Genomic DNA, 23132 nt, shown 5'->3' on the forward strand with positions numbered 1-23132 from the left:
GGGAAAACATCAAATTGGGAGCATTTCTAGTGGCGAGAGGGGGTAAATACTACTGTGGCTTGTTGTGCTAGTGCATCAAAGCAGTTTGTACCACCCAATTTTTAAGAGAAAACATTTTCAAGAGGATCTTTCATTACGTGCTTCGACTGGCAGCATTGTCTCTATTAGCGATACTGGATATATCAGTACTGATATTTTTGTGACATGGCTTAATCATTTCATCAAAACAGTTAAACCAAGACTTGACGCCCCTGTTCTGTTATTGTTGGATGGCCACAGCACCCACAGTAAAAACCTAAAAGCTCTACAAATTGCCAGAGATAATGGAATTAGGTTGTTGCCGTTGCCAAGTCACACCACACACAGACTTCCATCGTTAGATGTTGGATTCTTCAGAGCATTTTAAAATGTTGATAGACAATGCATTAAAAAATGGTTGCGGAATAACGTGGGTCGAACTTTATTATTGTTTCAGGTTTCCGGGATAATTGAAGAGGCTTATGGACTTGCTGCAACAGTGAGAAATGCGGAGAACGCTTTTCGTGCTAGTGGCATGAATTTGGCCTATAGATAAAAATGTTTTTAAAGAAACTGATTTTGCAGCTTCAATGATATTTGACAGTGCATCAAACTCTAACCATTTATGCCAATAGAAAGCATCCTCTTCTGAAAAAGATAATATTCCATTGGTAGAACGAACGAAGAAGGCAGCACCAACTTCCCTAAATACTATTTCAGTGCAGGATATTTCGCCGTCAGCTATAAAGAAATCAAAATCATCAAAAGTTTGCCGCACCCAGGACGCAGTTAAATTGACTAGTTCCCCGTACAAAAACGAACTTGGTGTAGGTGTAGCTACATCTGATAGCTGGTATTGTGAAGTATGCGAGTCTGAGTCAGTCTGAATCAAGAAATAATCCAATGTTAAAATTGTAAAACTTAAGATTGAGATTCATAATATTACATGACAATATAGATTTTTCACATTTAGGTTAAGTTTATGTGTTACAAAACGTTAAATGTTAGTTTATGTTATGTTAATATACACATGTTTAAATATAGGTTTTAACATCGGTCCAATTTAGGGCGCTAATGGTCCAATTAAAGATGACGGTATCCCAAATTTTCATTTTCATTTGAAAAATAAAATATTATAAACTACCATGTATCTATAATTTGTGATTTTTTGGAATATAAACAGTATTTAGTACAGTGGCGGCTCGTGACTTGAGAGACAAGGTCGGCAAGGTATTTTTTGTCTCCTCAGATAGGTATACCGTCTAATAAAGACTTCAATCATCATAGGAGATTTTTTGTTGTCTTCTTTTTTGTTTTTTTTTTGTTTTTTCCTATAAATTTAGAACCTAAACATGTTTATAAATTAACTCTAGTGGTACGTTGTTTGGAAGTAGCAAAATGGGTTATAACGTCATTGTAAAATTTATTAGAGTTTTGGAGAGATTTTAAAAGTTTTTTTTTCTATTGACATTTGAGACAAGCTTGACATTCTCTCTTGTTTCATGGTATTTCGACAATACGTTTTGATTCTTTTGAGGCAAGAGAAATCTCGTTCATTTGAGGCAGACGTTGGTGGTAATGAGAGAATTAATGACAATAATTTATTAATTTCAGTAACAGTTTGTTGTAATGAATTACAGTATATAAAATTATACATATCTTGTAACTTATCCCATCTTCCGAAAATATTTGGATCTGCATATACAACTTTTAAATCATTTTCTAATTTTATTTTATTAAAGAATGATGGATAATTTTTAATTAACCTGTCTAATAAATATCTTGGAAATTCTTTGGCGTAACTTTTAAATTTTGAATCGTCAAAGAGGTCAAAAATTTGCAAATCTTCAAAATTCGAAAAACGAGTATCTATTTGCATAATAATAGTATCCAAAATTTCAAAATATACTCGTTTTTCGAGATCTGTTTCTGTGTCATGCCTTTGTCTTTTTTTTGGGGGTTCGGAAATATCAAGCGAGTCCAAAACGTCACTACGTATATACTGGAAATTACTATCATTACGAAAATCTCTGAGATTTTGCACCAGTCTTGTTATTCTATTTTTGGAATGAATAATGTCAGTTAACTGATTTTGAACAACATTGAATATCAAATCGGTTTGGGTAAACACTTTCTTAAAAATATTTAAAAGTATGTTAAAAGAGTAATCATTTAATAAAGTTTTCAAACCGATTGCTTCACGGATCGAGATATCATCATTTTCAAAATCGTCGCATTCAATAATAAAATCAAAAACTTCCAAAAGCTGTTCACGAAAATCTGCTACAGTGAAAACTAACGGAGATTTAAAATTCCATCGCGTCTGACAAACTGTTGGCATTTTTTTCGAAACAAACCGTTCTAAAACATTAGTCCGTTTAGGCGAGCTTGAGAAAAATGAAGCAAATCCGCTTAAACTGGCAAAAAAAAGACGACATTCTTTAATTTTTTTACATGTATCCTGCAAAACGAAATTCATTCTATGCGCATGACAGTGAGTAAATAAAGCTTGCGGTGCAATAGTTTTAACTTTTGCCTGGAGACCATTTAATTCACCAGACATCACGGCAGCGCCGTCATAAGTTTGCCCTACCAATTTTTTTTTGATATCAAAAAATTTTAATCTGTCCTTTAAAACACCAAAAATATATTCTGCCTTATGGCTTTTACTCACGTCTGTAAAACCTAAAAACCTCTCATAGATATTACCACGTAACGCGTATCGAACAACAATTGATAATTGTGAATGACATGATATGTCGGTAGTTTCATCTACTTCTAGTGAAAAGCAAATGGTTTCCTGAATCTCAGATTCAATAAAGTTACTCAAAATGTAACTAATTGATTCTAATAATTCATTTTGGATTGTTTTAGATACACCGCTAAATGTCTTCGAGTCAGAAAGTAAATTAGAAAATTCCAAATCGTATTTCTTAAACATTTTTATTAGTTCTCTATAATTACCTTGATTTAAGGAATGCTCCGATTCATCGTGTCCCCTAAAAGATAATTTCTGACAACTTAAAAAAATTACAATATCAATTAAACGACGTAAAACTGCGTGATTATTTTTTACAATTTCGTTATGTTTAATAGCATTTTCACGTTGGGCATTATCTAATGAAACATAGATATTTTGTTTTCCAAATAAATCTAATTTAATCTGGCTGTTAGTATGATCTTTCGAAATATCATGTTTATGTAAAGCCCTAAATAATTCCTTTAAATTATCGTAACCAGATTCACACCACGGATTTTGATATTTGCCCCTATTTGTCGAAAATAAAATGCAAGGCCAACAGAAAAGATTTTTTATTTCACTTCCGGTAAGCCATGAGTACTTGCTGTAATAAATTATCTGAAAATGATCTATTACTTCCCTTACCCGCACTAATATTTATAAGCCGGGACATTTTAGGCAAAGGACGCCCCTTATTTTTAATAACAATTTGTTCTTCGTATGAAATAGATGAAAACCCATTATGCAAAATATAATTTACAATATCAGACATCAATACTTACAGTTTCTCCCATGGCTTGCATTTTGTAGGTTAATTTACCTGAATTTGTTTACACTTTAATTAAAAAAAAAAAACTTCTAATATGTCAAAAAATCCTTTAACCTTTAACTATTTACGGCAGACGTATGTCTATACTGTGTTTAAACCAACGATAAGAAAATAGAAAACATAAATAAAATGTAGATTTGTAGAAAAAATGTCTATATGTTAATGATAATTGATAATAGGGCATGAGATATTCTCAGACTCACGACAGTGGCCCAAAAATTAACAAAACAAATGTACTGGCTGATTATTCAGAAGAATAAAAGCCAAAAAGAAGAAGAAGAAGAAGAAGAACGGCAGACGTAACGTATCACAGTATTACTTTAGAAAATAAAAATTAATCACAGAAAGAAAGGTTAGTTCGTGCACTGAATATCACTTCACTTTACCACTTACGTTCTTATATGAAATAACATTTCATCCCGCGCTGGCAATGTACAGTTTGCGACCAATCACCAATCCCAATGAAGCATCGGTAAATATAAATTTGCCGTACTTGGTAATTAAGTTCATACGGAAAGAAATGTATATTTGGTTGCTAATCAACTAATATTCCGTTGATTTTTACAAGTAAATCGTCAAGGTTGGGATCGGCTTGCCGAACACTCAAAACGTGCCTTTTTAAGAATTCACTGGCAGATGGATGTCTCCGATATCGGATCATCAATTTGAAAAGTGTCTACGCAGGGATCACTTAACGCTCAGATTGGACGAATTCTTTTAAAAACCATGAATAAAATTTAGTCTGGTCGAATTGGTCGAATTCTTTTAAAAATCATGAATAAAAGTTAGTCTTTATTATCTCACAGATATTTTTTTATTTCTCAAAAACAAATGACATCAACTGATTACCTGCCACAATTAATTATTGAAATACTGATTAAATTAAATATTAAAAAAACTATAATATCTATAAAGGTGTGGGTCGGCACTGCCGACCCTGACGACCCTGACCGGCCGCCACTGATTTAGTAAATGAGATTTATGATATTATTATTTGAAAAATTTGAAATATTTATTAACATTTCTAATACAATAGATATTTGAAAAATGGTCCAAATTAAGAAACCTTACCCTACACTTTATAAACACCACCCAAGAAGGCTATCAATGTGGACTAGTCCAAATAAAAAATACCACAATTATATCGACTACATACTCGTAAGAAAAAGATGTAAAATCTCATTAATAAACGTAAAAGCTATACCTGGAGCATACTGTCGGTCAGCTCATCAGCTGCTAAAAAGAAATGCAAGCTAAAACTACACACAACTAGAAAAATGCTTCATACAAAACAACTTAGGGTAAATATTGTGAAAGAATTAGAAGACACAAGAAAAAAACATAGAATAAAACAAAAAGATGGATATGAGTTGCGTTTGAGTTTTGTCTGCTAAAATAAGATTATGGTCTTTTGCTATATCTGCCCCTGGCTAAGCTTTAGTCGATATCATGGGGTTTCGGAACTTTTGGTTTATAATAATATAATCAATTTGGTTCCATAGTATGTTGTCACTATCATCTATAGGGGCTTTTTAGGCGTATGCTTTTAGAACTGATAGTTTTTATCAGGTGTCAAAATATAAACCCATTAATCAAACTTCGTATTAAAATTGCTAGTTAATGTGATGGATTATTTATATAAAATATGTGACATCTAAAAAAATAAATAAGACATAGGCAGTGTAGGGAGATAAAAAGAGCTAGAGAAAAGTTAAACAGAGGAAGATAATGAGAAAAACATAAATAAAGCGTAATAAAACACAGAAAATAAATCTATACAACAATTTCGATTTGTAGCAAATATACCATAAAGAATTAAGATATTTTTGTAAGACAGTATTCTTAACAAAATCTTCAATTTTTTTTATTAATATTTAATTTTAAAATTATTTGGAATCTTGTAATTTATTCTATCTCCTAATTAATCTTATAAATTAAAATTGTGTCAAAAAATTTAATTTTGCATTAAATTTTCTAAAAAATAAAACATACCTTACATCTAATACCAATGTTTTAAAATAATTCGCAGATTCGAAGAGAAGTAGCAATACTTTACTTGGCAAGTGTAAGCCGTTTGCTTAAAAGACGATTTTCTATCGTTACACAAATCTTCGTAATGTTACTTGCTGTCTCATATTTTATTATTTTATACTCATTTTATTAAACTTCCCACATTACCAGCCATTTTATCGTCTGGAGTAAGCGTCTATAATTGAATGTAATAAAATACTAATAAACTGCAGGCCAACATTAGGGTTTTGAGGGTGGAGTTTTAAAATTCATTAGCCGATAAAGAAATATTATTTAATTGTTGACAAACTTAAAATCGTCTCTAAACCAAACAAACTAGATATAAACACTAAACACGTTTGGTATGAGCACCAGATATGCTTTATTCTCAATGGAAAGGAATCTGTCATTTTAAAAACCACATATATACACATTTTATCAAAAATAACTTTACATTATCATACTTTACAAGTCCACTTTTCAACGTTTGCTATCATATGGACTATCATAATTTTATTGGCCGCAGCTCTGAGTAGGGACGACGAAGACTGATTAAACTATTCACGTAGGTTACAAAGGTATGATGTTCTTCTTCGACCGAGACACTTTTTTCCACATATTTTGCCCTGAATAATACTTCTTCTTAACATGCCATACACCAAAGTGCGTAGGCGACTATCTCATTACTAGAATTCTGTTCTTGGCGGCGTGACACAGCTCGCTTGTATTGTGTATTCCTGTCCATTCTTTCTTCATTCCTTAACCAGGATAATTGTTTGCGGCCGGCTCCTCTCCTACCTTCGATCTTCCCTTGTAGGATTAACTTTGGTATTTCATATTTTGCTCCTCTCAATATGTGCCCAAGGTAACCAATCTTGCGTTTTTTAATTAATTCAAAGAGTTCTCTTTTCACGCCGGCTCTCTTAAGGACGTCATCGTTTCGAACCCTATCTACCCAAGGTATGCGCATCATTCTTCTCAATGACCACATTTCAAATGCTTCAAGTTTGTTGATAGATGTTTTTTTCAAAGTCCACGTTTCCATGCCATAAAGCAAGATGGACCATATGTAGCACTTGACCATTCTGTAGCGTATTTCGAAATTTAGGTTTTGATTACATAGGAGCGGTCTGAATTTCTCAAAAGCTTGTCTTGCCATTTGTATTCGGGTTTTTATCTCTTGTTGTGGATCCGATTGGTCATTGATTGTGGTGCCAAGGTATTTAAAAGTTTTCACGCGTTTTATGCGATCGTCACCTATGCATATTATCGGGTTTTCTGGAGGGTTTCTGCTAATGACCATATATTTCGTTTTCAAAATGTTGATTTTGAGGCCATAATTTTTACCTATGCTATTCACCCTATCAAGTAATAACTGCTGATCTTCCAAATTATCAGTTATAATCACTGTGTCGTCCGCATAGCGTAGGTTGCTAATTGGTATGCCATTCACCTTAATGCCTAATTTCGTGTCTTCTAATGCTTCCGCAAATATATTTTCAACGTATAAATTAAAAAGCATCGGAGAGAGTATGCAGCCTTGGCGGACAGCTTTCCGGATTTCAAATTCATCCGTATATTGGTCTTGATCAATCCTCACCTTTGCCATTTGGTTCCAGTATAGATTCTGAATAATTCTGATCTTCTTCTGGTCAATGTTGGCCCTATGTAGTAGTTCCATCATGATATCATGTTTAACATTGTCAAATGCCTTCTCGTAGTCGATGAAGGTGAGGTAGACATCTTAAATGATGACAATCTATGAATAATACTATGGAGGAAAATACACATTATACCAATACAAGAAACACATTTGACTGGAAACAACATTGAAAAGATTATATACGTTTTATACAAGTGGAGGCAATAATAGGAATATTGGAGTGGGTTTTCTGGTACATGAAGACGTGAAGCAGGTAAAACGATAATAAGATAACATGACATCGCTGATAAATATACATGCTTCAACAGAAGAAATAAGAGAAGAAGTGAAATAAGAATTTTATGAAGAATTAGTGTCATTGTCTGAAGAAATGCCCAGACAAGATTATAAAATTATTATAGATGACACCAATGCAAAGGTCGGAAGAGAGGATATTTTAAAAATATAACAAGTGATAAAAGTAAACATATGAATACAAATGATAATGGCCAAAGATTGATTACATTCGCAATTGAAAACGGGATGAAAATAATGAGTACGCATTACAGGAGAAAAAAAAATATAAAAGAACGTGGAAAATTCCGGGATCAAATGAAACTAATCAAATAGACCACATCTTAATACAAGAGAAATTATCCAATTTAATAAAAAAATATGAAAACGTGCAGAGAGGCAGATCATTTTTTGGTTAGAGTTAATATGAGAGAAGCAATAATTTAAAAGCATCTTCTTCTTCTTTGTGTGCCGTGCTTGTATTCAAGCTTTGGCTATCGTTATATTGACAAGCTGATGAAATGATTCTCGGTCGGCAGCTATATGAAACAGTTGATGAACCGTTCGACCTGTCCATTGTCTAATGTTACGCAGCCAGGACAGTTGTTTTCTTCCGATCCAACGTTGTCCTTCGATTTTGCCCTGAATGATTAACCGGAGTAAGCTATATTTATTTCCTCTCATTATATGACCAAAATATTGGACCTTTCTCATTTTGATGATGTTGGTCAATTCTCGCTCTTTGTGCACGGTCTCTAGCACGCGTTCGTTAGATATGTGTGCTGTCCACGGTATTCTGAGCATGCGACGGTAACACCATAACTCAAACGCTTCTAATTTGTTAAGATTTTTTATTTTTGTTGTCCAGGTTTCACATCCATAGAACAAAGTGGACCAGACGTAGCACTTCAATACTCTTAGACGTGTGGTCAACGACAGGCTTCTACTGCATAATACAGAACGCCAGTTAATAAAGTTTTTCCGTGCGAGTTCTATTCTGGTCGAAATTTCCTCGTCACTTTCAACCCTACAGTCAATCCAGCTACCCAGATATCTAAAGTGTTCCACCCGTTCCAGGATTTTGTTGTCTAATCTTAGTACTGAGTCTTCGATATTAATTTTTCCGACCACCATCCATTTTGTTTTTTTGCGTTGATTGTTAACCCCTTTTCAGTGCATTCGCTGTTTACAGCATTCAACAGGGTTTGAAGATCTTCTAGACTCTCTGCCATTATTGCGGTGTCAGCGGCGTATCTGATGTTGTTAATAATTTTACCACCGATCTTAACACCTTCGCGGCGATTATTTAACGCTATTTCAAAAACTGGTTCAGTGTAGGCATTAAACAACATCGGTGACATAACACATCCCTGTCCGACACCACGCTTAATAGAAACTTTAGCTGAAACCTCTTGGTCCACCTTAACACAAGCGGTCTGATTGTAGTAAAGATTTCTTTATTTATTTATTATTTAAAAACATAAATGGAAAAAAAGTGCAACATAAATTTAATTCTGGAAAACAGCGAAAATTTGAGGTAGTGCAGAATTATCAAAAGAATATACAAGAAACCTACGCCACAGAAGATAATACTACTGTGAGTAACATACAACAAAATTTCTTAAAAATGACAAAACACTATAAAGGAAGCAACATTGAAGAATATACCAAGACAAAAAGATTTAGAAAAAACCACTGGTTCGATGATGAATGTAGGACAGTAAAAAAAAGTAAAGAAAATCTTAAGGGAGCGGAAACGAAAGTGTATGGATGATAAAGTAAAGCATATTGAAGAAAATTACAAGAAAAATAAAAAAAAAATTACTCAAAGAAGTAAAATATATAAAAACTGGATATCAGGCAAGAAAAATGAATGTAAAAGATACTCAAGGAAACCTGATAGTGAACGAAGACCAAATATGTGAAAGGTGGAAAGAATATTTCAAAAAGATGCTAAATGACGGAGTGACTACTAAAGAAAATTATAATGTTCCTTAACCAAAAGCCCATTAATTGAAGTAATAATAAAATATATGAAAAATAAAAAAAGCCCCGGGGAGAGCGGTACTGTGATAGAGAACTTAAAATATGTAGGAGAAGCTTTAATAAACCAAATTAGTGAGCTAATACTAGAAGTGTGGGATGTCGGAGAACTGCCTTAAGAATGGATTGTCGATTATAATTTCTATACACAAAAAGACAACTGAATGCGCAAACTATACAGGAATATCCTTATTAGAGGTAATATATAAAGTGCTCGCCATACGAATTAAAAAACGATTAGAGATATATGTAGAGAAGAATCTAGGAGAACCGATCAAATTTTTATGCTAAAACAAATCCTGATCAATTGCTATAAATACAACATTTCGGCACAAGTATTTTTCATTGATTACAAAGCCGCCAACGATACAATAGACAGAAACAAATTAATAGAAACCCTGAAAGAATTTTAAGTGCCAGCAAAAATAGTAAGATTGGTAAAAATGACAACTAGATAAACCATTTGTGCTATGAAATGCAACGGTACAGTCTCAGAAGAATTCGAAGTGACAAAAGGTGTTCGCCAAGGAGACCCGTTGTCTACATTGCTATTCAATATAGTTCTAGAAAAAAGTGTAAGGGTTAGTGGGATAAATAGATCTGGCACTATTTTATACAAGGAGCACCAATGCTTAGCATATGATGATGATGTGGTTATGATTGCAAGAAATGGAAAAGAACTGGCAAATATAGCGAAAAGACCGATTCGGGAAAGCCCTAAAATGAGACTGAAAGTTAATATTAATAAATCGAAGTACATGGAAATCTCGACCAAAAAAAGAAATAAATACCAGAGGATCCTTTAAATTGGAGATGGAGGATGGATCAGTTGTAGAATTCGAGAAGGTGGATGAATATATGTACTTAGTTACTCTTATTGATCAGACATGTAAGGAAGAAACTGAAATCAATCTAAAACTGACCAAGAGCAACAGGTGTGCTGGAGCCATGAGCAAAATAATTAAGGCCAAAGATATATCTCGTAATATAAAAATAAGAGTATACAAAACTATAATTAGATCCACAATGCTATACGCTACGCTGCTGAGACATGAACTATGAACACAACGATACAAAACAGATAGGAAGCATGGGAAAGAAAAATACTTCGCAGAATGTTTGGTGGAAAAGTAGTAGAGGGAGGATGTAGAAGACGAACTAATGCAGAAGTGTACCATTTTTATGCTAACCCTACAATTACAAAAGTGGTAAAAAAACGTAGACTAGAATGGCTCGGACATCTAGAAAGAATGCAAGGTAATAGACTAGTTAAGAATATTGCTTGGAGAGTACCTGAGGAAAAAAAGAAATACCAAGAAAGAAATGGAGAGATGTAGTGACGGAAGATGTCAGAGAGATGGGAATCAGAGATTGGAAGCTGATAGCTAAGAACAGAAAACGATGGAAATTATCCATCCAGCGATGGGTTTAAAAGGCCTGTTAACGCTGTACATACATACAATACTGTTGAGGACTCCATAATGATTTGGGTGCCATATGCCATGGGCAAAATACACCAATTTTCGTATTTTTATTGTTTTTACTACTTTCGGTTTTTTTCTAAACGTTGCAGTAGCTCTGCATTTATCACTCTGTCAATTCAGCTTATACGTAGCCATCTTCGATACAGTTTATTTTAAGTTGCGATCTAGTGAGCGTCCAGCTTTCAACTTCAGACAATGAAAAGGTGTAACATTTGGCGATTCCTATTTTCAGGTTATTTTTAATACTATGTCCACATAACACTTTCTGGTATTTTGTACCAGCCGCTATAATTTCGTGAACAAACTACACTAATCTAATTCTCAGTTTGTGATATAAAGCATTCCTGAAATATTCGATTCATTTGGAAACCACATATATATCCGAGAATATATGTTGTTTTGTAAATGATCTGTAAGGGCACGCACTAATCGTAATGCTGACGTTACTAGGAGTATTTAAATTCATCAATAATTCTGTGAAAATTGATACTGACGTACGTGAATCAAAAGAAGGAAATAAAAAAGGTGTAAAAAAATGTTACTTTCAAGAGTGAAATAAATAAAAAAGCTCGGATGCCAGATATAGAGTACATATATAAATTATAAAGGAAAAGTGTTCCCCAAATTGAACAAGGTAAAAGTTGCAAGTGGTATCTTCAGAAAAGATGTGTATAAAGAAGCTTTTGTGAAATTACACAAGATAACAGAGAACAGCGTACGTCGTATGTGTAACTTGATAATTATTGGTAAATCGTTAAAATACTTAAGGGACAAAAGAACACCAGCTATTACCAAGCCTGTTTTTACTATTATAAAAATTCTAGAACATATTCAGTCCTTTCTCAGAAATAAACTAAATGTGGAGTTCGGCCCTGATAGCGATAAAATCTACCACGTTATCAGCTGTCCCGAAATATAGTCATTTTAAATGGTAAAAACAAATCATAATTTAATATTTTATACCTCTACTACAAATTTAAGTGCATTAGTTAGTGCTGACAATATTATCTCAAGTGAGTAGCACTTCTTTTCGTACTATTTTTGTAGCAATAACAAAATAACCAAATAATACCTACGTAAAGAGATAACAAAAATTCCAGTTGGGTCTTGACCAGTTTTTTGGACCGGCCACAGGACCGGCTCAACTTCTGATCAAGAAAATTATTAAAATGACTTTATACAACAATAATACTACTCACAACTCCACTAAACACAGTTACTCAGATGTCGTAAATTATTTTAAACATCCAACAAAACAACAAGCAATAGTCATTTCCAGCATTCAAGGTACAAAAATCCATGATTACGTCGTAGCTGTTGGATCACTAGTGGGTTCAATTAACGTACTTTTTGCCTCCAGAATTGCTAACAATAGGATATGCACTCTCTTCAAAAAACACTGTTGATGCTCTTCTACATTCTTATAAATATATCGAAATAAATGGATGTCAAGTCGAAGTAAGAAGATTAATTTCTCCAGCCCAGAGACTTCTAATATCTAATGCATGTCCTACAATCCCGAACGAAATAATTGAACAAGAATTACAAAAACTTGGTATTCACACTGTATCCAAAATGACTTTTCTTTGAGTGGGTATGTCTGAAAGTAAGTATAGTCATGTTCTGAGCTTTAGAAGGCAATCACTCATTACACCCTTGGAAAATATGTCTATTCCTGACTCTTTTACCATAGCTCATGATAATACTTCCTACCGGGTATTTCTCTTTATAGACGAATTCAGTTGCTCTAAATGTAAAACCATTGGTCATCAAGAATCAGAATACGCTTACATTTTAAACCAAACTAATTCAACTACCCTTTTAGATTCAACTCAAACCACATCCTCGTTATCTAAACCTCATGAACCTAATGATACCCCTTCAACTCCCCTCTCAGATTCAACTCAAACAACATCGTCATTATCTAAACCTAATGAACCTAATGATAAAATATATCAATCTACGGAAACCGACCTCATCCAAAACATATCTAAAAATAATCCAAACACTTCGTCTTCTTCTTCCAAAGCAACATCACCAGCTATAAATAACACTGAAAATACTACGGAAATCGACCTCATCCAAAACATGTCTAAAGGTAATCCAAACACTTCGTCCTCTTCTTCCAAAACAACAGCACCAGCTGTAATTAACACTGAAAATACTACGATACAAGAAACACCAATTACCTTAAATAATGCAGTCAATTCTAAACAGATAAAAAAACATAATATATCATCTCCTGAAATTAACGAAGAAAACCCAAAAACCGACTGTTCCGTTTTTAATACCCCTAAACAATATAAACCAAAAAAGAAACTCAAAACCTCTTCCAAAACCACCCGCGAAGATGTCATTCACTCCCTAGAATCCATCAAAGACAAAATCGAAAATAGATGACCTCCATTTATACTAAATTTCAATGAAATATGTGATTTTATGGAAAATGTTTTAAACTCTCATAACCCTGAATTAACTTTTAAAGATTACTTCAATGAACCAGAGGAACTTATTCAGATCCTTAATTTTATTTATTGTTACACACAAAATTCTAGGTTAAGAAATAATATCACCCGACTAGAGAAAAAAATAAACCCTAACCCTTCTTCAGCTGACGAAACTGACGAATCATCACTAGTTGAGGGATAATCAAGGGATGATTTTCATTAAACACTTGTACTCCGAAGTGACATCTCATTATTCTAATTATCTACAAATTTTCAGTGATGCCGCCTCTAAAGCTCATGACGGACACGCTGCTGCATACTACTGTAAATACACTACTCACACTATATCCATACCTACAAACTGCTGCATCCTCACAGGCGAGACCACAGCCATTTTGGAAGCCTTAATTTTCTTCAAAACGCGTAGTGAGAATAAATGTATATAAACAAATATACCCTACAAATCCAATATTTCAGGCTATAAAAAATTAGATAAATATAATTCAATCAACTCGAAAAGAAGTAGCATTTATCTGGGTACCATCGCATGTAGGAATAGCTGGAAATTGACAATCTAGCAAACACAAGTTGAATAAACTCACAATACATAACCAAATCAAGAAATTACCCATACTCCGATCTTAAAAACCTAATTAAAGACCACTGTATGAACATATGGCAAGACTACTGGAAAGATTCAGGAACCAAACTATATGAGATTTATCCCCTTGTGAAGACCATCTCGAATAATCCATTCAATAGAAGGGACCAAGTAATAACTAACCGACTAAGAATTGGACACACTGCACTGACCCATAAATTCCTAATCAACAAAGAATCTTCTCCAACCTGCAGAAACTCTTCTCTCCCATTGACGGTGAAGCATATTCTGATTGACTGCCAGTACCACTAAGAAACAAGAAGAAAATATGGAATCTCAGATGACATCAAAACCACTTTAACCATAAACACTGACCATGTAATAAATTATTTAAAAGATTTACGTTTATATACATTTATTTAATGTAAATAAAATGAACTCTTGTGTACGTTACTCCACTAATAACCCTGCGTGGTTGATGTGGATTATATGTTTTTTTCTAAATAAAAAAAAACTAAATGTGAAAATTACTCATAAAATGTTTGTAATGATATATCCTAGTTTGACAGCTAAATATAAATTTAAAAATAAGGTGTTCAAGCAGAATTATAATTTTTTATTTGAGAGACCACAAATGGATACATGTAGTTGTGAAAGGTTGGACATACAACTCACATAAAAACCTTCAATGATACTGCTAAATGTGTAAATATAACAGAAAAAATAATTCATTCGTTTAACGATAGTTACAATGGAAATAGCTACCATGGTTGGGCTGAAGAGAAGTGTACCTTATGGAATAAGGAAAATGCTCTGATCATTGGCAACACGGCCACATAAATACGGATACTAGGGTCCGGACTTCTGGTAGACAGTCTGGTAGAGATGTCTTGGTCAGGTTCGACAGAGCTAGATTACAAGAGATTTGCGAGTAAGGTAAACAAGGGGACACGTAAAAGCAGACAATTTCGGACACCATATTTTTTAACGAATACTAAAACCTAGTAAATACGACAATAGAAAGAAAACAAGACAAAAATATTAGGGGAAATATACAGATGGATACTAGACAGGAACAAAATAATGATGACTTTAATTATATAAAGCGTTAAGCAACAACAATACGACATATATACAAGACATATATGCAGATAAATTAATAAAGTTGCACAATCAATTATACCTTAAAGAGACAATGTCAATTATGATCTGATGAATATTAGAATATAACTAATCATCTGCAGAATGTAATTGGTTATAGGAGGTATTAAATATACAGCAGTAGGATGCAACGAATCGGCGGCAGAATATAACTAATCAGTGGCAGAATGTAGGAGGAAGGATGCAAGACGCAATGAACACAAAAACAAAAAGAAATGACCTAGAAGGGGACTAAGTGATCTAATTTAATAAATATAAATATAAAAGGAACCACCAAAGAGTTGTTTCTCGTTACGAAATCTGTTTTTCATCCAGTTAGATCTCAATAACTACAATAAGGACCCTAGAGACGAATCTTCAGCATTGTGAGGCAGTTTTGGCATATTTGTACGTTGTTTACTGGACTACATAAACAAACAGAATAAAAAATTTGATTGTGGTACGAGTGTTAGAACCCGACCCTTTGTTGGAGTTAAAACTTTTCAGAAAACTCTTTAATAGTTAAAAAAAAAAAAAAGATTTCACCCGAGATATGTATCACGTAGACTTTTTAATCTAAATTAAGAAACTGTCCTTTACTATTCATTTTCTAATAAGGATAAATAAAGCATATCAACAAAATCCGTTAATAAGAGCGTTACTGCAACATTTCACGGCAAGTAATTGTACCAGCACTGCATGCTTTAGATAATAATACGGCTTGGTTTCAACAAGGTGGAGCACCAGATCACAATATTCGAGGAGTTGGCACATTGCTTGATTAAATATTTAGCGATAGACGAATAGCTAATAAAGATCCGTTTCTCTGGTCACCAAGATCCCGTTGTCTCCGTTAGATTGCTATATTTGGAGACATATTAAAAATAAGGTGTTCTCTGAACCTGTCACTATTAAGAAAGCTACAATAAATAAAGTCGCTCAAGTTCTTAACGAACGAAATAGATAAAGAATCAATATCAAGAGCTACTAATGAAAATCTGATTAAAAGAATTCATAAATGATTGGATGTTGATGAGCATGATGAACATTATGAACAATTATTACATTAATTTTCTAGAATAACTGCTAGTGCCTATTTTCTTTGACAGCATATTTTTAATTGTTCAATGTTTAACTTACAATATGAAAGTTGTAAAAGATTACAAAGTAGTCTATGAAAAAAAAATTTCTTGTGAAAAAAATGTGTAAAGTTAATTTATTTGAAAACTGCAAGAATATATATAGGAAATACTAATACAGATCGATAGAGAAAAACATATTTTTCTAAAATAATAAATCACATACAGGGAGTCCCATTAAAAAAAAAGGAATTAGGCGAAAATTTAGGATGCCGGTTTTATGACAGTACTCTGCATAATGAAAAAGGCAACTTTACACTGTCAGCGATAATGCCGTGGTTAATACGTTTCTAAGAAATTTAAACTTTTATTCAAATTACATTATAGGATGTTGAACATGGTAGATACATGGTAGAAAGGTGCAATTTTCATATAAAAACCATTATAACTTAAAAAGGGTTCACAATACGTATATAAAAGTATAAATAAAAAATGTTCAGAATAATGTGAATATTTCTAAAATTAAAAAATATACAGGATGTCCCATTAATAAATGCTAAGTTATAAGCAACTTCAGGTATAACCGGAAGTAGAAAATAGATGAAAATAATATGTTCATTAAATAGGTCACTCTTCAAAACCCCCTAATTTTAATTTTCATGATTTAGTTGCCTTTAATTCACGAGATATTTCTAATTGACCGTTTACGTGCCGCGCCCTATATATTTACTAATAAATTTAATATCTTCTGAAAATATTCCAGACTCTACCAACAGTTATATTTTTGACAAGGTGTTAGATGAAGTTAGCAGAATAAAGTTTGACATATTATGTTGAATTGACTATCACCATATTAATATTAGAGTCAACACTTACCATTCTGCATAGCCACGCTCTTATCTTCCACTCTGCTAACATAACAACATAATTCGTCTTGTCGATCAGCGTTTTCAACTAGTTCTGCCTCAACACTGAAGCCCCACATTTGTTCCAACGTGTTTCTCGATAACTCCACTTGGTAAAGAATTTTCGCACAAACCTCTACCACCTCGTGTGTGTGAAGCTGAAAAGAAAAAAAAATCTATAACATTTTTGGAAGTATATTAAATTGATAAATAAATTTAATTAATTTAAAATCTGGCATTAATGCAACACTTTTTATGATTTCAATAAACAAAATATTAGAACATCTACCCTAACTTGTCAAACCAACATAATTTTGCTGACGATTTGGTCTTATATTCAAAAGAAAAAACTATATTTTCTATACAAAAAATCTACAATATACTCTAAATCACTTTGAGAATATGTTTAATCGGTCAACTACCTAAAATTCAGAAGAACGCATCTTTTGTTATTATTTAAGTATTCAAGAGATCTATCATAGTCACATCCTTCTCTTTATAATAACATTGGGGAGTGTTTCAAACAAAATTACATTAAAAAACCACTAAATAGATCTTCCATTTTACGAAGGAATTAAAAATTATTTATCGTCTCATAGTATCCAATTTCCAAAATTTTTCGATATGTCACCTCAAGCTTTATTACCAAAAAGTACCATACACCTATATATCTAGCTTTTCACACTTTCTGAATGAATTATCACTGCCAGAGAGCCAGATAAAATTTATTATTTAAAGAAAACAAAACCTTGTGTTAAATATTTCCAAAACGAGAAATATTTTTTTTCCAAAAATCATTGTTGATTAATAAATAGCTTCGTATATTCGAAGTTGTAGCTACAAAAAATAATAAAAAAGCATATTCCATATTACATGGCAGATAAAAATCTATTTGGAAATAGCAATATGTTATTGATATCCTAATATTACGTGATTTACATCAAAATCCGCTTAAAATTTTTATTGCTTTTACATTATTGGCCATTTACCGTTATGTATTATTTATATTTGACATGCATGGTTCGTTTTCATTGTAACTGACAAGTTTTTGTGTCGTTCACATTTAAATATAAATCTACTATAATCCATATTTAATGGATCACCAATATTTACGTACAAAATATATGTTAACGGGGTGTTCTTTGTACTAACCAGTAATAACTCTAAACGGGTCTAATGGTTTTCAATAAACATTAGTCTAGAAAATTCTTAATAATAAGTCATAAAATAACAAATATTAGTCCGGTAAAATAAGGATGCAACCTCGGAATGAAAGATAATAAGCTGAAAATTTGCATACGTCTTTATTTTGATGGTATAAAACTTACTTCAAAAGTCTCATATAATCACGTGTCCGCGACTTAAGATATTTAAGGTCAAAGGTCACGAAAATGAGTTTTCTGCAAATATCTCGTTTCCCTTACACTTTATGACATTTAAGGTGGTAAAAAAAATTATAGAATGGAAAATTCTCTTCAATTCTTGTCCTAGGTACTTTTATGTACCTTCAACCCTTCTTAAGATAGAGCGCAAAGAGTGGGGGACCGCTTACCTGTGTATACGGTAACGCGAAGTCAGCCAGTAGGATTCAATAAATAATAAGTTATATAGTTAATTATTCACTTAAAATACTATTATTATCATTAAATTTTTATTATTTAATAAACTATATTTATCGATATTAATTATAAAATATATATTTTTTATATAATATTTATTTTATTTTTAACAAACATACAATATTAAATGAAATATTTCAAATGAACTTTAATGATATTTTTAACAGCTGTATAGACGATAAATTACGATCAAGTGCAGAATTCAACAATAATCATTTTTATATTTAATTAAATACTGAAAAAATCATATTTATTATTTTTTTAATTTATATATTTATTTATTAATCCAATAATCGATTTATTACAGTTACAAATATAATATATATTCTTTTATTATGTATGGTTAATATTTTTGTAATAATTTTCTTCTTCATCGTCTTCTTCTCCTTCTTCTTCTTCTTTCTCTGACTGCTCAGTATCGGATTCATCATCATCATTCTCGTTTATTAAAGTATCAGAATAAAAATATTCATGAATATCAGGTGCATATTCACTTCATTGAAATCATCTGAAGTTGATGAAGCGTTTAGACATGATTGTCCATTACACTGCCCACAAATTAAAGTACATTGCAATCCTGATTTCCTGCATCCGAAATTAGAACCACAACCTTTCTTGCAATTGCAAAATATTGTATTCAGCAGTTCTTCTGGTGCTGGCGGTAATAATGTTGTAATTGGTTCCAGAAATTTATTTTGCATTACCCAGCCGAATTCTTGGGGTTCTAAATCATTTCCCAAATAAATTTGGGTCTGATAATAGACAACGAATGATATGCTGACGAGCTGCTGCACTTGAAGGTGGAAGACTTGATAACTGCACTGGTTTGTTGAGTCTTGTTGATTTGATGAACTGGGTGTATCGAAAAGAGTCTATATCGTCTTCTGATGTTAGAGCATTATACGCTGCTAAAGAAATACGTACTCCATTTTCAAATAATTCTTGTATAGAGCAGTTTTTTTGTTGAAATAGTTGAGGTGACTGATGAAAATGGTGATTTTTTTCGAACATTTTAATAAACGATATTTTACCTTTCCTATAAATCGCAGAAGTCGTATCACATCCACTAAACGCGTGTAAAAATAAGATGTGTTTCTTAGAATGAGGGTATTTATATTTTTCTTTTTTCTTTTTTTCTATGGCTTCATCAGCTACTTGACCACAAAACAAGCAAGATGTTTTAATATCAAATACTTCTTCTCCTTTTTTACGAGGTGGACTTGCTGCAGTTGAAGTTTCATCCTCTTCTGTACGTCGCTTCGATGCAGCAATTGAATGTTTACTTATGTACACTTTTCGACACTCAACATGCACCATCACAGAAGTCAAAGTATTTAAATAATTTATATGACCGTCATTTCTTTCAATACTTGCAGTTTTTAATGTTTGTAAGCCACAACACAACACTCACAGAGACACCTTCTGATATTAACTTGTTACAAATAAAACACAAATCAGCCATTGCAATTAAAAATATTTACTCAAAATTATACGTCAGTCCATGCTAAGATGTCGTTTTCAACTGAACGATAAAATAAATTTTTTTCGGTAAAGAAATACTAACGCAGAGAAATAGCTCTACCCTACCATTCCCATCATCAAGTGAAATATCCCTCCACCGCTATTGTGCGTATATACATAGAAGTCAAAAACTCATTTGCCACGGTGTGTAGAAAGTCATATTAAAAAAAAAACCGGTTAGGTCATATATAACAAAGGAGCATCTGCTACAGCCTCGCAGAAACAGCAACCGCCGTACAAGAGATTTGTATTTCGAGATATAATATTCGTAGTAATATGGATGAACAGTATTTTATTTAATATTGTATGTTTGTTAAAAATAAAATAAATATTATATAAAAAATATATATTTTATAATTAATATCTATAAATATAGTTTATTAAATAATAAATAATAAAAATTTAATGATAATAATAGTATTTTAAGTGAATAATTAACTATATAACTTATTATTTATTGAATCCTACTGGCTGACTTCGCGTTACCGTATACACAGGTAAGCGGTCCCCCACTCTTTGCGCTCTATCTTAAGAAGGGTTGAAGTCGCGGACACGTGATTATATGAGACTTTTGAGGTAAGTTACTGGATTATATTTTAACGGCAAAATTTAAAACATTCTACAATTTTAAGAAGTTGTAAGGATAAAATAAATTAGTAGTTCCGGGCAGGAGGGATAGTATCATAAGGTTTTTTTCCTGGGGTTTTTATATGTCCCGAGTATTGCAGCTTACGGCCCTTCACGATTTTGACCAAATCCGTGGTTGTGTTCATTCTCCGTAGTACTTCTTCATTGGTGACTTTGTCTGTCCATAATATCTTCAGGATTCTTCCGTATAACCATAGCTCAAAAGCCTGAAGTTTTGATAGAGTTTCCGCCTTCAATGTCCACGTTTCTACTTCGTACAGAAACACTAAGTACAAGTAACATTTAAGGAACCTTATTTTTGTTTCTGGGGTGAGGTCATGGCTCTTGAATACAGATTTTATAGTCAAGAATGCACATTTCATCTCTTGGCTATTGTCCCACCACTCATTGAATATAGTTCCCAAGTAGTTGTACTGTGAGACACGTTCAATTCTTATTTGGTTTACATACAGATTTGCTCCAGTTATGTTTTCCTTGCTGATGATCATTAGCTTGGTTTTAAAAAACAGTAAAATATATTAAGATGCCACAAAAAAGCTACAGACCAATGTTATAATTTTAATATAACATCATCATCATCATCAACTAGCCTCTAACGTCCACTGCTGAACATATTCCTCTCGCATGCTTTTTCACTTAGTCCGATTTTGCGCCATCTGAATCCAATTTGTAGTCACTCTTTTTATGTCATCTGTCCATCTCGTTGGGGGTCGACCTCTAATATAACATACCTGCTTTTTAATCACCTATTTTTTCATGAGTCATCTTGATACCATCAAAGTAGACATTGCTTTCTTGGTTATTGATTCTATGTGCTAATTTCAAGTAAGTCTTGAATTTATTAATAACTCCAAGATGTTTTACTTTACTCACCAGGTTTAGAGAAGCTAATTTCTTTAAATTCGTTCTTTTAATGGACCTCTAAAGTCCATTCTGTAATTACAGTCAGAGCCTGTTGCATTCTATCTCAGACTATCAATAACTTTGCCTGGCTAAAACGACTACGTCGTCTACATAGTTCAGGTCATAGTGCCTGTCGTTACTCTGCCAGCCTCTGGTTATATACACTTATCCACCGGCACCTTGCTTGTATTACTTTTAGGTTAATCATCCTAGTGCTAGCTTCGTAAAAAGTATTGTCAAATGCTCCATCTATATCGAGAATTGCATCTAGCATCAACTCTTGGTATTCCAGAAAGTACTTTTGTCTTTGTATAAGCTGATATGAGAGTATTATTCTCCCCCTCTCTTCTTCTTCTTCAAGTTCCGCTCCTATCGGAGATTGGAAATCATTCTGGCAATTATAATTTTGTTGGTTACGGGCCTGAATAGTTCAATTGAACTGATTCCAAACCACTCACGAAGATTGCGTATCCACGAGATTTTACGTCTTCCTACGTTTCTTCTGCCTTTGATTCTTCCCTGCATTATATTCCTTAGTAGTTCGTATTTTTCATCTCTCATGATGTGCCCCAAGTATTCCAATTTCCTGATTTGTATGGAATTTAAAACTTCATTGTTTTCCTAGTTGTTAGAGAACTTGTTCGTTTGTTTTGCGATCCATCCATGATTTTTTCAAAATACGTCGGTAACACCACATTTCGAATGCTTCAAGGTTTTTAGTATTGGATTTTTTAAGTATCTCAGCTTCAATCCCATACAAAAGGGTAAAGAAAATATAACATCGAAGCATTCTTATTCGGAGCGATATATTGATATCGCGATTAGAAACAAGTTTTCTCATTCTATTAAAAGTTGACCGTGCAATTTCAATGCAGCATCTTATTTCTTTTGTCTGATCAGTATCTTCTGTGATCCATGCTCCAAGGTATTGGTACGAAGATATTTGTTCAATTTCTGTATTATCTAGTACTAGCTTAACTTTGATGTTTTGTGCTTTTGTAAATACCATGAACTTGGTTTTCTTCAAGTTTATTTTTAGTCCATAATCGTTGCAATATATATTTAGTTCTTCAGCAAGGTGTTGCAGTTCTTCTAGTGTTCCTTCCAGAAGGACGGTGTCGTCAGCATATCTTATGTTATTAAGTGGCTCACCGTTTATTATAAGGCCCTCACTGACCTCGGCAAGCGCTAATTCTGAGATGGCTCCCC

General features: G+C 32.9%; 1 protein-coding gene across 1 annotated transcript in view; it reads right to left on the minus strand.

Moving 5' to 3' along the window:
- sif (guanine nucleotide exchange factor still life) overlaps positions 1-23132 on the minus strand; it is a 303831-nt gene that overhangs the window by 80550 nt on the left and 200149 nt on the right. The window contains exon 6 of the mRNA XM_072539215.1: positions 17204-17390. Within this exon, the coding sequence (XP_072395316.1) occupies positions 17204-17390 (187 nt within the window). The remainder of the gene's footprint in view (positions 1-17203; positions 17391-23132) is intronic.

Source organism: Diabrotica undecimpunctata, chromosome 7, assembly GCF_040954645.1.
Source record: "Diabrotica undecimpunctata isolate CICGRU chromosome 7, icDiaUnde3, whole genome shotgun sequence".
NCBI lineage: Eukaryota > Metazoa > Arthropoda > Insecta > Coleoptera > Chrysomelidae > Diabrotica > Diabrotica undecimpunctata.